This window comes from Saccostrea echinata, unplaced genomic scaffold (assembly GCF_033153115.1).
Source record: "Saccostrea echinata isolate AGI-Se365-2 ecotype Australia unplaced genomic scaffold, CSIRO_AGI_Sech_v1 ptg000009l, whole genome shotgun sequence".
NCBI classification, from domain to species: domain Eukaryota; kingdom Metazoa; phylum Mollusca; class Bivalvia; order Ostreida; family Ostreidae; genus Saccostrea; species Saccostrea echinata.
The window spans coordinates 28327121-28344005 of NW_026889758.1; the positions used below are offsets into that span (position 1 = coordinate 28327121).

At 34.0% G+C, this 16885-nt stretch overlaps 1 protein-coding gene and 1 long non-coding RNA gene across 4 annotated transcripts in view; both read right to left on the reverse strand.

Moving 5' to 3' along the window:
* LOC133182156 (uncharacterized) overlaps positions 1-7486 on the reverse strand; it is a 34772-nt gene extending 27286 nt beyond the window's left edge. For 2 of the 3 annotated variants that reach the window (XR_009720518.1, XR_009720519.1), the window contains exons 1-2: positions 7287-7486; positions 7110-7160 (exon numbers count right to left, since the gene is read on the reverse strand). This is a non-coding gene — a long non-coding RNA (uncharacterized LOC133182156). Of the gene's footprint in view, positions 1-6939; positions 7017-7109; positions 7161-7286 lie in introns of those variants that run through there. The other variant, XR_009720517.1, reaches the window with a different exon arrangement.
* LOC133182619 (sushi, nidogen and EGF-like domain-containing protein 1) overlaps positions 1-15393 on the reverse strand; it is a 47639-nt gene extending 32246 nt beyond the window's left edge. The window contains exons 1-5 of the mRNA XM_061317466.1: positions 15299-15393; positions 14590-14725; positions 13732-13881; positions 9660-9802; positions 9378-9539 (exon numbers count right to left, since the gene is read on the reverse strand). Coding sequence (XP_061173450.1) covers positions 9378-9539; positions 9660-9802; positions 13732-13881; positions 14590-14725; positions 15299-15393 — 686 coding nt within the window. The remainder of the gene's footprint in view (positions 1-9377; positions 9540-9659; positions 9803-13731; positions 13882-14589; positions 14726-15298) is intronic.
* Positions 15394-16885: the final 1492 nt, after the last annotated feature.

A 16885-nucleotide genomic window follows, 5' to 3' on the forward strand; every position in this document is an offset into this window, starting at 1 on the left:
CAATAGCCTACATCTTTCAGTGTGTTTTTTTAAGAGATCGATGACATTTCTTGGTTGAATTTCTACAGCTTGGGTTTTTCTGACGTTTTGTCAGTGTATACTTGTTTTTACAAATGTCGTAGCAATGTTTCTCTGCACTTGATCAAAGCGCTGCCTCTAGGAATAATAAATTGTCACTGAGGCACCTAGTTTGTTAATTTTTCGGGGCAAATAAAGTTATAGTTGTCCGTCGCGTAATGTGAGCGGAAACAGCTATATTTGCAGGATACCTCAAATGGAATCAACTTTAATCTTCCGAAGCCGATCACAATTCATTCTTGACGTTTAAAGCTTTCTGTAAGAAGAAACAAAGTTATAGATTAACCATCTTTGAAGTAAACAATACCATCATAAATTTATATCTTCGACTGATCATATATATATATATATATATATATATATATATATATATATATATATATATATAGAAAGCACAAAGAAATTCACTTTTTTTATTAGGATACCCACTTCCGCCCCAAACCGGGGTTGAACTCTCGACCTACGGTATCTGTCTCCTAGCAGTACAGGAACAGCGCGCTAGACAGCTCGGCCATCTAGGGAAGTCAAAAAACTTGCTTTCGATGCCGGTGGAATTTACAATAAAATCATGATATTATAAAGTTTAACTTTTTTTAATTAAGCGAAAGTTCTATCTCGTATTTTACACAATAATAATAAATCATAGACTATCCTTTTTAGAGTATAAGTGCTATTTTGACCGTTCATTCATATTTATTTCATGTATCTTTCTTTGTATTGTCCTATATGTAAATACATGATATATGTGTTGTTTACAAGTTGTTTTGTATTTGTGTGTGTTATTGTGTGTGTAATTATGTCTGTTGTGCTGCATGCCATTGAAATCTTAACTATGGATATAAATGTGTATACTGTCATTTATGTATTTTATGTATATGTCTTACTAATCTTGTCGGTCAAAAGCTCTACAGAGCTTATGTTATTTTTGTTGTTGTTGAAAATCCGACTTTGAATAAAATTTTCTGATTCTGATGCACCCATTGATAAAGCGTTTTACTACAAGAAACTTATTTGCAATTAAAATAAGATGCTGTCATAGGGTAGCTGCAATAATGTAGCCCTCTCCGATTTTTTTTAATCTGATATTTTCAGGAGAGGGCTACAATTCCACTGCATCTCCGTAATGGTGCAAATTTATTTTTTTGATACGGGCGACTGCATGCAAAATCAATTGTTTTTGCATTCAACTTACTTCCAATAAGACGGAATTTTTATTCACTATCAACATCATAGCCCTTCACACGCGAATATCAAGTAAAATGAATCTGCGTCTTTACCAGTCGTTTTCTTCAGCAGCCATGACAGTTCTCGCGTGATGTACTTAGACTTACGCTTGAAATTTGGAATCACTTGAGAAAGTAAATGCTGGTGTTGATAAATGTTTGTGTTGTGTAATATCACTAAACATCGATAAATAAAAGCATTCCATGGGATATTTTTTCATAAACAGTGATACTTGTGCTTAAAATAAGGGAAATCCTAAACGATCCGCTCCCCTAGATGCCGAATTCTCATTGGTTGTCCCAAAATAAAATCGATCAAGGTCAGTAAACATGGCGGATAAATTTAAGTTGGAATGTTGACATACACGAAAAATAACCGATATACGGATTGTTCTGTATATTTTTGGATCTATTCATGTCTTGCATAACTACATGTTATGAGTTCAGGTAAGATATGTCAATAAAATACCCACTTACTGATAATTTGAGCCGAAATCTGTGCGGTAGTGAATCACTCCCGCACTTGCACCATTACGGAGATCCTAAGGAGTTGTAGCCCTCTCCCCAAAAAAAAAAAAAAATCGGAGAGGGCTACATTATTGCAGCTAGTCATAAGGCAGTGATACCATATATATATATATTATATATATAAGTACCTCTAAATGTATCCTTTATATCTGAGTAAGTAGTGAAGGAGCATATTCAATAATTTACATAAATATACATGTATCAAATGGAGCAAAGGTAAAGATTTAAAATTATAGTTTTGTAATAAATACATAAAATAGTTAGGATCGGGTACAAAGTCTTAAATCTTAATTTGCAGTTAATATTGAAGAAGAACTTTTAAATGAGTTTGCCGACACGGCATATTTTTTTGTTATGTCATTTTATTTGTAGGATTCATTGTGGTTATTTTTTTTTTTCATTTTTCATGCGATTTTTGTCATAAAAACTGTATAGTGTATGTTTTTTGATACATAAATGTATACATATTGTATATTATTTTGATAATTTATAGAAACTTGTAAATTAAAAAAAGAAAATGAAATAATGTACCGATTCTGAAAGCTCCTGGCACCCCAGGTGAAGCATATGCCGAGCTACTGCAGAAGTTTTTCCGCAGATATTGTATGTTAATGAGCTACACGTAAAGTTTTGACTCATTCCTAGGCGAATGCATGTACAATTATTCACACAAGGTTCTTATACACAGGGGCTTATATCTGTCATACAAATTTATGAATGAATTTGTGATAAGACATATTTATTTTTAATTTCAAAACAGCTATTTTTTAAAAGGTTAAACATACCAGTGACTCTTGTTTCAACTCGTCGAAAATGACTTGCTTTTCCAGAAAATAAACGACACTTGAATATTTCAAAATTTGGATATCTGTAAATCATTATCATTATGATCCAATGATACCTAAACCAAAACAGGGACTGCATTTCGTTGTCATATGACTCTGCTCCCCAGAGGACTGCAATTGACCAGCACGGTTCATTGGACCACCCACGTGGTTGTACATGATTGCTGGCGATGTAAAATGATGTATATCCTCTGGAGGAGTGATATTGACAAAAATGGGTCGTTAATCACAAACACCTGACAAGCTAGCAGTCCTGATAGGTAAAATACACGTCAAATTCAAGAAGAATCCTATAAGTTTGATTTAAAAACAAATAAATTGTATTCAATTTGATTTTGCATACATACATATCCCACTCTATATTAAATAAAATTACCTGGAGATGAACTGATGTCATTGGGTCAGAAGGAGTATATGTCGTCCTACCAATAAGAATATTTGAGCGAGGGAAGTCTTCTACGGTTACAGCTACAGCGTAAATGCCATTTACTGTGTGGTTCGATGAAAAGGTTATCCTACATGTTTTCAGACTTTAGAGCCACAATAGAGTGGGTTAATAATGCTAAATCAATTTAATGTAAATTTTATTTATATAAATTCAGTTATGAAATATTTCTTTGTATAAATTTAACTTTAAACTTGCAAATTTCAGTGTCAATGTCAGTGATGTTTATTCAGTCTTGTTTTTGTTCTTGTTTTGTAGCCTTTTATCGTTATATCATCTTAAGGACATACGCAACGTAGTTTGAACTTTATTGTCTTTTTCCCTTGAGTTAAAGAGTTCCAATACTTAAAGGAATTGTGTGCTACATTTGTATGTCTATATATGCCGTTGTACACTTCTTCTAAAACAAGTTTGGATAAACAAAACATCTAGAATATGTGCTTAGTAATTTTTGTGTATTTTTATACAAGAATTTTCATCAATTGATATCTTTCCAAAACCTCTGGTAATGCATGCTGATTTTTTGTTGACGAATATCTGATGGCTCTATAATCTTAAATTAAGAATATTTTGAAAAATTATCAGTAGGTAAGGTACGTTGCATATGTCCTTAATGTCATCTGAAATAAAATTTTGAAATGATGATTTCAGAATTTAAGTAGCATACTCAACTCAGTATCTATTCCTCATACAAAGTAAACTTCTTTTAGTCTATGTACTCAGTCTTTATTATTATATTTCATTATGTAATACATGTACCTTTATACTCAAATTGTCGTGTAAAGATACAGATATTTTTTTCTACTTGCTCAAATTCTTAATTTGTTTTACCTGTTTAACGTTGGATGAGGAAAATAAACTATGCATTTTAAATTCTAGTATATCTAAAGACCTTACTTAATGGAGTTCCTTTTTATTATCCTCGACAACTGTGGTACTTCACAAAAATAATCATTTGCTTGAGTGTTTAATAAAATAAATTTTAAGATTGCACTTGATGTCACGATAAGTTGTCATACTTTTGATTTTATAAGGCAGTTTTTTACAGATCAACACCTTTTTGTATTTCAACGTGTTAAAAAATTCTTTGCTTCCTGAATGCATTAAAGTCGTGAGTAAGTTTCTAAATAAGTCATCGAATGAAATAAACGTTCTGTAACCTGATTGAAACTATCTGCCTCATTTTCAGTCATCACTATCCACAGATTTAGATTAATGACTTCTGAAAAGGTAATTGTAGTTAAAGAAATATAAAAAATGAAAACAAGCAATATTTTTTATTATAGTCCTATATCCAGTTCACAAAAATACATCCTTATAAACTCTTTGAGTAGATGATGCACAGCATTTATACATATTGAAAAAATGATAAAGAAAAAATTCAATTTTTTGTTAAAATTGTGGAGCCTCAAGCGCGAGTGTGAAATAGATTTAAAAATAAATTGAATCGCCATTGTTCAAATTATATTACTTCTGTTTACACTTTATAGTATCAAACAAGTCAAGTCAATTTGGCAAATATCATTAGCAATTTAAAAACATGGACCATTTTTAGTGGTGTTACACACAATTATTTTATGTTTTGCTGTAGTTTTAATATGAAAATTTTCATTTAGATGCTGGTAGGCCTCCGCACATTTTGTTGCTGTAAGGTTAAACACTGCAAATTACAGCATTTGAAAAAATGTACCGAAAGGTTAGAGAAAGGTCTAACCCCCCCCCCCTCCCCCCCGAAATAGGATTTTCAAGTTTGAGACGTTCTTTTATGCTTGTTAAATTTTTTTTGAGCCCCCTCCTTTGAAATCGTTACTACGGGCCTGGCTTTTTCATGAAGTTGCACTTGTGTGAAAAAAATAACAAATAGTTTAATCTCCTTTGATCTAATTTTTTTTTATACCTCCTTTCCGAGATTTTTAAACGGTCACAGTAAGCAATATTAACATCAAGCGGTTGCTACTGGTCACGGAAGCCTAGTGGTAGGGCGCTCGATCCGTGATCGGGAGGCCCGCATAAGATTCTCGTTCGCCGCGTCGCGTCAAACCTAAGACGTAAACATGTGACTGTTCCTTCGCCAAGCGACTGACACTAGAAGAGAAAGTCACGGCTTTCGTATAAGGTCTCGTGTCGATGAAGAACCCTCACTGCTAAATAACCGTAAGTGCCGTGTGTAGATCTTTTATAGCTCTTTACCAGCATACGGTAAAAATGTTGATGTACATTCTTAACGTACCTTGAAATTTTTTTCAAAGTGCTTTGATTTTGTCCCAAATTTAACGCACTTTGATTTTTTTTCAAAGTGCGTTGATTTTGTTGATTTTGTTCCAGTTTGAAAGCACTTTGAATTTTTTTTTCTTTTAAAAATATTTTTCTTTGAGATTGATTGTTTCATTGATTGTATTTTGTTTTAAGTCCCGTTCGAGAATTTTTCACTCATATAGAGACGTCACCATATACCGGTGAAGGGCTTCAAATTTAGACCTTTACTCGGCACTCAGGGTCATTGAGCAGTGAGGGTTCTTTATCGTGCCAACCTACCGTGACCTAGGTGTTTAAGATCTCATCAGAAAGACCCGCAACTTTCACTTCAAAGTGCCGAGCAGGTTGCTACCTATTTTTTTTTTATCGACTTAGGTCAGTCGCCGCCGTGATTCGCGCTACCGACTGAGCTACCGTGACGGTGCATTCGTTGGAAAACTTACCTGAGGTTCCTACGCAAACGAAAGCTCGAAATCTCTGTATAGGAACTGTTGCGACTGCCGAGAATTTCTTATTATTCCTTAGTCATAGAAATTACAATATAATCCGGCAATTATAAACTTAATATCCTTGAATATACAGACATTTTCAAGATAAACTTCATTTTTGTTTCTAAAAATGTTTTTATTTACACAAATAAAATAAGTATTTTCGTGTTTTTAAACTGAGTAAATTGATGGCATAGCATTGTCATAGGTAACTCGAGCCCCTCTAAGGGTTGTTTAATAAACCCGGTAATGTATTATGCATGTACATGAAAAAAAAACACCTCTTTTTCAATTTATTAATTAACGACAAAGCGTCCATTTTTCTTTTGTATTTTTATCTTTAGCAAAAATTCTATAGTTTTCAAAGTTATTATGATTTCCTGCAAGATACAATGTTCACATAATATGTAACATTTTGTATACGAAGTGGCCTATTATTAGTAGTATCCACTTTGCATGACAGATAAATTAAAAAGTCGTTCTAATTAGCATAGTGAAATGATGTTCCATACTATTCTTTTAATAATTTAGAATTCAAAATCTTTATTTAGGATTTTTAAAATTCCATAAATTACAGTAGTACGTGTATTAAAGCATTCATAATCTTTATATGTTTTAAAAATTATTGGTGTTGTAAAGTTATTATTTTTTTCGCCATCGAGTTGTTTTAGAATATACGTTTAATAATTAGGATTTTTGCGGTCTTCTCCATTTTTCCTTAAATACCCCCCCCCCCCCGGGGAAAAAAATATAACTTCATTTTTCATTAAAAGTTAAAAAAATTAAATTCATGCGCATCAATATTAACTCATCAGAAAGATGCAACAAAGATTAATCTTCGTAATTAACAAGTTTATCCCCCCCCCCCCAAAAAAAAGAAAAAAAGAACAAACAAAAATCAAGTTTTATTTTCAATATCTGATACATTTATGCCCATTTACTAGTATCAATGATAGTAATGAGCATTTCTACAAATAAAAGTACTCAGAGTTTTTTAATGCAACAACAAAACAATAACAAAACAATCTTATCCTATGATGTCAAATACTGCCGTTCTATTCTTACGTCTCATTTAGAGTTTTTCGATCTAAAACTAAACAGGTTCCAAACTGGATTAGGTTGTTTCAAATTTTGGAATGACTGTGGCTGGTACCTGCAGGAAACGACATAATAAATAAAACTTTTAAAATGTCAAAAACTTTGAAGAATGTTCCTAACTCTTGAATATTTGAAAAGAAATACTTACACAAGTTTTGGGTGAGAGTCAGGTTTTCGAACATCTAAGTAGTTGGATAGCCTGAAATAAAAACAAATAAACTAATCTTAACCTACAGCACTCAAAGTGCACTTTTGGTAAGCAAAAGGGCAAATATAGTACTAGAGAGAGAGAGAGAGAGAGAGAGAGAGAGAGAGAGAGATTTACCAGGAATGGTCTACTTCCTTGTATTTCTTCTTGTTTTTGTAGATAATGAATGCAGTGATTCCGATAGTAAGTGCTAGTGCTGTTACTATTGCGGCCAATTTGAATTCGTTGAGTTTACAAACCCGATTATTTAGCCCATCAAAGCAATCAAAGAGGAATGTACATGGATCTATTTCACACTCGTCAATATCTGTAAAAGTAAATGTTAATATATTTTTGCACTTCAGTATACATGAAAAAGAATTAGCTGATTGGGAAATAATGTTGGACATAGGAAACAAATGTCAGAGAAATTGTACACTGCAGTAAATACAATTAACTCAAGTTTTTGTTGACCACTCAAATATATACAAATATAATACTGTGGTCAACAGTTATCTCATGTAAACATTTCTATGGTCCTGTCACTCTAACATGTACTATTATTATACCTCTACTGATTTTTCACTAAATAAGGATACTGCAATATATTTTGCTGATTCGCTGAAAATTGCTGTAAAAAGATCGATTCCCTGCAAAAAGGTGCGTCATGTTTGATAAAATGATACAACCCTATTCAAAACATCTTGCTTTTATTATAAGAGAAGCTACGATATGTTCGAAATAAAATCTTCAATATTCATAACGCTGCTCACATATAAGGAGGCGGGGCTTATGAACAGAATATTCATTTATTCTAAAGACCATTAATTAAAATATATTTACATTTTCAAATATTTTTCCTTAAGATTCTTTGCAAATTAGAAAAAGATTCATGTTCTCATGAACTACCGTGGGATGAGTAAGAATATTTCCTTTGTGATGTGACTGAAGTCAAAAAATAGTGCAAACTTTTTTTTTCGAAATTGATCGTTGAATGACAAAAATATGTGGCAAGCCATCATAAAAATACATGTACTGTAAATATAAATTATGAATTTAATTTTTGAGAACTCATGAGATACATAAACTACAACGCTTTACGCCTGCATATTTGCTTGCGTGAAGCGTCGTATAGTTCATGTCCTCAAGAATTCTCAAATTTTTTTTTACCGTAAATCAATCTCTTAAGCAGTGCCTTTCCACTGAATTTATTCATTTATTATCTCCCGGTATTTCCCGACTAAGTGGAAAACCACCTCTCTCAAAAATCAATAAGCTGTCTTATTCGTACGTTTAAGCCTGTAGTATAATCTAAACCGAGTATCCTCCGCATCCATTTGTATTATTCAGGTCTTTTCAGAGTGTATAGAGGATAAATAGCCAAGGATTATCAACTCCTTGACCAGAGAGGTTTCCTCAGTACTATAATACATCAGTTGCTACACACATTAATAAAATTAAATGAATAATTTGTAGTGTTTAACAAATTTGAAAGGAACGCATGTCGAAACTGAATCGTAACACCTCTTTCGATTCAATGAAAATGTGTTCACCTATTTCGATTCAGTAAATATGTGTTTACTCACGATATACATTTTCTTATACGAAATGCATAAATAATTTGTCATAGATATTTAATACCTTGTTAAAGTTTTCTTAACAGCATGTAACATCACATTAAAATGAAAGAATTTCCGTGTTTGAATATCTCTTTCAGTAAAAGCAGTCCAAATTAAAAAAAATAATATTGTCCGGAGATAAACATTCCAAAAACTAAACAGTTGTAGCCGATCTATGATACCTGTCTGACATATCCTGTCGGTGTACCCAGGAATACAGCTACACGTGATGTTTTGAGTCACTCCTTGTCGGATACACGTCCCATTATTCAGGCAGGGTTCATATACACAGGGGCTTATATCTGTATCATATAGACATAACATATGGATGAGTTTAAGGTAAGGCATACTTATTTCTATACTCAAACAATCATTTTCCCAAAAGGTAACACTTACCACCGTAAACTCTTATTTCAACACACCGAGAATCGCTCGCTTTTCTATATACAAAAAAAAATAATAAAAATAAAAATAAAAATTATATATAAAAAAAGATTTTAAAAACTTGGATATTTTTAAAATGAAGACCTGTGAATTATAATGCAATAAACCAATGGGGAAACAGTTACGAAAGAGACTGTCTTTTTTATCAGCTGTTTCGTAAATTTACCCATTATTATCTTCTGCCAGGGCACATAGAATATGTGAACCGATCTGTAGTGTTGTTGGTGTCCATGTTGTGTTGATAAAGACAACTCCAGGTCGTCCTGGGTATGGCAAGGGAGAAGTATACGTCATACCAGCTGGTGACGTAACATCAACTCTTGTTATTCTATAGAAACATAAAAATGATTCTAAAAAATACTCTTAATGATGTTCAGTTCAAAATATTAATGTAAAATCGAAGTTATATTGAACATAAAAGAATCGAACGATGTTAAAAAGAATGTACGTTTGATTGCTAGCGACGTAAAAGGAGATGTGTAATGTTTGATCCGCCATAATGCTGAAAATGGCGCCCTCTGGGGGAGTGTTATTGACGAAAATGGGTCTTTCATCGCAACCACCAGACAGACTGGGAGTCCTGACAAGAAACTGAAAAATACACATTAAGTAGCCACTGCTTTGCCTTTTTCTTTGAAAAAAAAAGAACATCATTCGATTTAACGGGCTAGTACTTATCCTACATGTATTTATACTGAAAAGAAAGAGAAAGTCATACATAAATATACAATGTTAGCATTTTCTATTATTAAACTTTCATTAAACTATAATAACCCGTCTGGGATATAATGTCCCAAATGGGATATAAATTTACGGTGCTAAAAATTGAAAAAAACTTATTTTGGCTATACCCCTAAATATCATAAATCCGCATCAAAATACTTTCAGAGGAATAACTTTTGGCAAGCAAGTTTTTCTGCAACCCTACGGGTTGTTAGATTGATTGATTGATTGTATGTTGTTTAACGTCCCTCTCGAGAATTTTCCACTCATATGGAGACGCCACCACTTGCCGGTGGAGAACTGCAAATTTTGACATATACCCAGCACTTAGGGTCATTGAGCAGTGAGGGATCCTTTTTGTGCCAGCATCTACTGCGACACGGGACCTTGGCTAATACGGTCTCATCCGAAGGACCGGTCTCCACGTCCCACAATGGGATTTGAACCGGCTCCTTAACTCCTTACTCCGTGACTCTAGAGCAGACGCTCCACAACTGCGCCACGCGGGCTTGGTTGTAAACAACAAACGACAGGCGAAAAATGCTTCGCATGCGCGGATCTGGGGGGGGAGGGTCGGAGAATACGGACCCCCCTGGAATTGCAGAGTTATTAAAAGTATATACTGAAGCAAATAAAAAATGACTTTGAACCCCCCCCCCCCCCCCGAAAACGTGGACCCCACCATCGCCACCACAAAATAGGTGCTTTTCACGTTTGGGAAATGGAATTTCTTTCTTTTTTCCTTTTTTTTTGTTGCTTGTCAACAAATTTTGTGGGTTTAATACGTTAGGGAATGGAATTTAGGGTTTTTTTTGCTTGTCAAAAAATTTTGGGTTTGAAATTCTTTTTTACTGAGTTGGACCCCCCTACTCCGTGAAAAAAATCCTGGATCCGTGCCTGTTCCGAGTGCAGAGATAGCGAAACTTAAGATGATAATGGACTCTCTGAGTATCATATACAAAGAGGTCGGTAAATCTTTTTAAATGATAAAGACTCTCTGAGTATCATATACAAAGAGGTCGGTAAATCTTTTTCGAAGCTTTCTTATTTAGAAAAAAAAGAAGTGGGGAGTTTGAAAGTTTTTTAAAACGTGAATTAAACGACGATCTCCGAATTTTTTGTTGAAATCTTAAATCAAAAAGACATTCAGTATAATGAAATAAATAGTGCTTGTTTTTTAGGGTAATTGTTGAAATTGACAATCCTCGGAAAACCGTCGGTTGACAATGGCTTTCCTTGGGGTGTCAATTTCAACTGTTACCCTAAAAAACAAGCACTATTTATTTATCCTATTTATCTATCCTAAAAGTATGCACTATTTATATACTATACGACACAATGATAGCCAAATACAATTTTACGTAATATTTCTTTCATAATTGTCATTAATCAAGGCATACTATTAAATCAAACGATATCTAAGCACCGCAACTATTGACTTTAGGGAGTAGGGGTCAGAATTTTAAAATTCAAAATTTCAAAATCAGTATCACATGTGTCCTCATCCTGCATTCACAGCAACTGGTATCATTTTGAGCATAAAATTAATCCGATGGTTGATTCTTCGAATAGGAATGAGATTTCACTCCTCCAGAGGAACTTGACTCATCTCATTGGTGGCATTGAAAGATATGGAAGTCAAATTCATCGATCCATTACGTCTAACCGTCACGGTAGCTCAGTCGGTAAGGCGCTCGCTCCCTGATTGGAAGGTCGTGTGTTCGAAACACTGACCTAAGTCGATAAAAAAAATAGGTAGCAACTGTTCCTTCGCCAAGCGCTCGGCACTTTGAAGTGAAAGTTGCGGGTCCTTCGGATGAGACCTTAAAATCCGAGACCCCATGTCACGGTAGGCGTTGGCAAGATAAAGAACCCTCATTGCTCAACCCTGAGTGCCGAGTAAAGGTCTAAATTTGAAGCCCTTCATCGGTATATGGTGACGTCTCTATATGAGTGAAAAATTCTAAAACGGGACGTAAAACATACAAACAATCAATCCATTTCGTCTAATAATTGCCCAACTAAAGACAATGCAGTCATACCTGAACGAAGAACAAATTCGATGTCGATATCGACAAGATTATGTCGATATCGTATCGATCCTGATCAGTACTATATTAATTGGAAATACTTGATACTATATATGAGACTTGATGCTACGTCGATGTCGTCAATATCGACAATACCTTGACGATATCGTATCGATCCTATTTGTACAATTCATTTTCAAAATGAGGTATAACATAATTTTACTAGGCCACAAGCAATGTCGATATTGATTCATTATTGGCATGAATATGGAAATAAATAGGATGACAAACAAAGGGTAAGGGGTTGGGCAATCTTTAAAAATTGTTTGGTTGCCCTCTCCCGACCGACTGGCTAAAAGTGGCCCGACTCAAAACCTTTTCTAACCTCCAGGAAACAATTAAATTTTTTAATGCATTCCGGAAAATAGATTTTGAAAATTCAGCATTGATTTTGAAATTGTCTTTGAAAAAAAAACTCACCTACCTACCGACTCAATTTTCTCATCTTGAGTCGGGAGAGGGCAAGCAAACAATATTAAAAGTCGGCCTTGTTATCGTCTTGGGTTAGGTTAAGAGTAAGGCGCAGGGTTAGGGTGAAAGTTGGTAAATATGTTTTTTAACAATCATGATTCGATATTGATACGATATCGTTGATATCTGCGATAGGTAGTATCAATTTATTAATCAGAAAGTACATATGCAGAAGTATTGCATTAAGAAATACAGAAGATATTGTCGGGATAGTTAAAAGTAATGTTTTGTGTTAGAGTGAAAGTTGGTAAAGCATTATGTTTTTAACAAACATGACTCGATATCGATACGATATCGTCGATATCGATGGTAAGCACAATCTTCGTAATGGTAAAGTATTTAAACATAGACGCACATACACAGTAACAGGGACGGTACTTACCAAGGGTTGAGCAAACATGATTCGATATCTAAGCGATATCACCCATATCGACGATATCGACACTACAGGGGAACCTTTATAAATGATAGTTTTCAAGTAACTCACATGTTAAAAAACACAATATGAAGGGTGGAAACCATTATCATTTGAACAATCATTCGATATCGGTATAACCTAGCAATATGCGTTCTTTTCATGTGGAACGTGGTTGTGAAAGAATGGCCTCCGTGCTTTGAGGCTCGTATCTTCAAGACTATTGTTTACTATTTTCTCTATTATTCTGTCACGTGGCGTCCAGGAATGTTACTGGCCGTTTTATTTGCATATTGAAACCTGTTCTGTCTGATTAAACGGATTTCTTTGACCGGAAGTCCCTTTGCCTCCCGAAGACGCCCGCTCCTTGGAGGTCTTTAACGCTTCCTGCTTACATGAATCTTTGTTCTAGACGCGATATAATGTTACAATTTCATTCTGATGGCATCCTTGCATTAGTTAGTCAATAACCAGATCTGTTAGAATTTCAGAAAAGCGTAAGATCTTGTAGGGTCAAAATAAATTTGGTCAAATTCTTACCGGACAATTTCAAAATAATCACTGGAGACTGCAAAAAAAAGAAAAAAAAATAGTACAACTTACTACATAGTTTCCAACCCCAAGCTCGTTGGTAAATTACTTGTGCTCACATCGAGCACGCCAGTGTCATGGTTGAGAGGTTTTCTATCGCATATCCATTCTACACATTATTTAAAGCCCAAATAAATTCAAAAGTTTTTTAACTATATTACACATAAACAGACGCAATTGTACTAGATAAATAAAAAATATGCGCTAGTTTATCGTTTGAGTATATTTACCTGGAGATGAACTGATGTCATTGGGTCAGAAGGAGTATATGTCGTTCCACCAATAAGAATATTTGAGCGGGGAAAGTCTTCTACAGTTACAGCTACAGCGTATATGCCATTCATGGTGTGATTTGATGGAAAGGTTATCGTACATGTCTCCTATGCAAAAGTTATATTCATAATCATCAAAGTCAAGTAACTTTTTAGGGGGGTTATTTTTGGAATGACTCTAATTCTTGGCCAAATTATTCGAGTATAACCTGGTTTGGGTCAGTTTACGCTTTATAATCCGCGAAGCGGATTATAAAACAGCGTAAACTGACCCAAACCAGGTTATACTCGAATAATTTGGCCAAGAATTAGAGTCATTCCTTATAATTTAATTTTAAAATCATTAAATAACTATGGGTGTAAAATTTCGTTACTTTTTATTAGTTCAAATTTGCCGCTCAATAATACAACCATAGTAACGGAAGTAACGGAAGTGATGGGAATCGAGGGGAGGTAAAAACTGATACATAGGCATAGCAGCCATGTTGTTTGGTTACATGTGGTAAGATCGAATTATTGTTTGAAATTAAAGGTACATTTATTAAATCTGGAATTTTCCATGAATCCCGAGGACTGGAAATGAGAGGATTGTATGGATACAGATGATTCAGCTGGTTGTTAGGGGGGTGTGTCCCCATACCAAACCAGGTTATACAGAAATAATTTGTGTTCCTTTTTGGATATTAACCAATCAGAGGCTAGTATACAAACAAAATTAAATTATTTCCTTATAAAAGTTTTAACATACGATGACAAAATGTTATGATCTAAGGTCAATTTTAAATGATTTTGTTTCTAAAAAAAATATTGATTTACACTATCTAGGCTGGCATATGGGAGAGCAGAACAGACAGAGACACACTCTGACCCCGTGGACCAACGGCATCTTAATATATCACCATCAACATCTGCGACAGGAATTTGTAAAGCTAGTCGACAACCATACTGTACTCTGAAAAGAAAGATCGACAACCAGTTAAACTAGATATACTTGTATAATACAGCTCTGAACATTTTAGTGTATTGACGGTCTTTGTGGGAAAAAAAAATGAACGTTGTAGAAGAAATTTTGTAGACATTATTGCGAAAGATTTTTAGGATATTTTAGCGGAATTCCAAGTAGGTCATGGACATTTTAGTGGAAAAGTTAAGTCAAATAATACATAAACCCTATTAGGTCTGGAGAAGAATATAAAATTTTTATAGAATTTTTTGTCATTTATCAGAACGATAGCTTAAAAGAACAAATAATAGGCATCAATCAAGCTAACAAAATCGAAATAGATATTAACATTATGATAGGAAAATTACAACCTTGACATATAAATTGTAACTTAAAAAATATTTTGAGTTTTTTAATTAATGATATGTGCATGTAGTTTGCAATTATCTTACTCAACGACGAAGGGGCCTTCTCCTGGAAATGTATATTCAAAACTTCTCTCCCCTTGTTCCCAGTCCTCAGCTACACTGGCTCCTGTACATATGTAATTCACTGAACTCAGAGGTTCCGAGGTCGAATTACAACCAGACGTGCATCTCCAGTAGATACCAGTCATCCCCGTAACCAGGGAACCTATCAGCGCTGGAGTGCAACCAGGTCCTTGGCCGTATCGCCATCCCAGCTTAAATGAGAACTGGACCTGCAAAGTTTTCGGGGAAATCTTTAATTCACAAGAATGAAGTGTCTTCTTAACTATTATGATCTTTAAATAGTACTCAAATGCATGTTATAAATTACGCTTCAGTCAACATTTTTATATAAGGCATGCACTCTGTAGCTATTCATTACAACGTCATGTTCTTCTCAAGCGTATTTTGTGATGGAAATATAAATGCCATAAATTTAAAATTACTCAAAATTGAAAATAAGACAGCAAATTTAGTTTTATTTTAAAGACAAATATAATAAGACCATTAAAATGAGAATGGCTCTTAGATCCTTCACCGCTAGTCACGGGTTTTTTTTGTGTACATCCCAGAAGTGACACGAAAACCCGTGGCTTGTGACGATGTCTGAGAGCATTTATGAAGATTTCAGGGCAAAAAAAAAAAATCATTGAAACAAAAAAGTTACCCCATAACCGATTCCAGTGGGTTGCCAACTTATTGTTCCTCCCCTAAAATGACTTGCTTCTGAGACTAATACAATTACAAAGTACAAGAGAATTTGGATTCCAATTTTCATCTTCATTTTCATTCTTTTCAAACAGAAAGCATGTTTTATATAGAGATGCCATTTAGAAGGGAACCAATAAGATAATTGTTTGCAAATCTACTTCCTTATGATGTATGTAATATATGCAAAATGGAAAATCTCCAAAATATATAAAAATGTCATCAAAAACTTCAACGAGGTCAAAAAGGTTATAAACTTAATTCTCCTTTGGTCAAATTAGGTACAGTGTTCAATTTATGAGTACCACAGTCATGTAACTTTTACTGCATTCTCAGGGAAGTTCTCATTAAATTGTTTAAACTTTAATCCAGGTAAAGGGCCATCTTAAGATTAGAAAGTCCAATAATAGACTTTTGTTACATATAATAAATTAAAATGTGTATAATTTGTCCATTACATTCATCTTTGTTAAACACGATTATATCGTAATAAGACTTCAAAAAAATAGGGGAAACAGATGTCTGTCCATCCAATTTGACCTGTAAAATCTAATTCTCTTTCATATTTGTCATTCAGATATTTACTCGTACGCGTGTTAAAAATCGTTTTTGAAAGTGGGCAGCTAGAAAAAAAAAATTACAACTTACCTGAAAAATTTGACCAAAAAAGTAAATTGTCCAAAATCCAAAATCCTATTTCGTGTGTGTGCATGCGTGTGTTGAGGGAGAGCTTTTTAAGGAACATTTTCAACAGTAAAAAGTTATGTTTTGAAAAAAGTTGGGGCAACAAACACAACCCAGCAGGGTACCCACCCTCCCCCTTGCAATTTTTGGCTTCTTACTGATCACATATGAGTCTATTTGTTCAATATTTTCAAAACATAACAGCATTATGTTTTAAGATAAATGATGCAGAGTATTAATGAATACGTGATTTTTTTTTGTAAAAACGATCTTCGTATATTTTCTTTTTCACTATCAATTGATTGGGTGA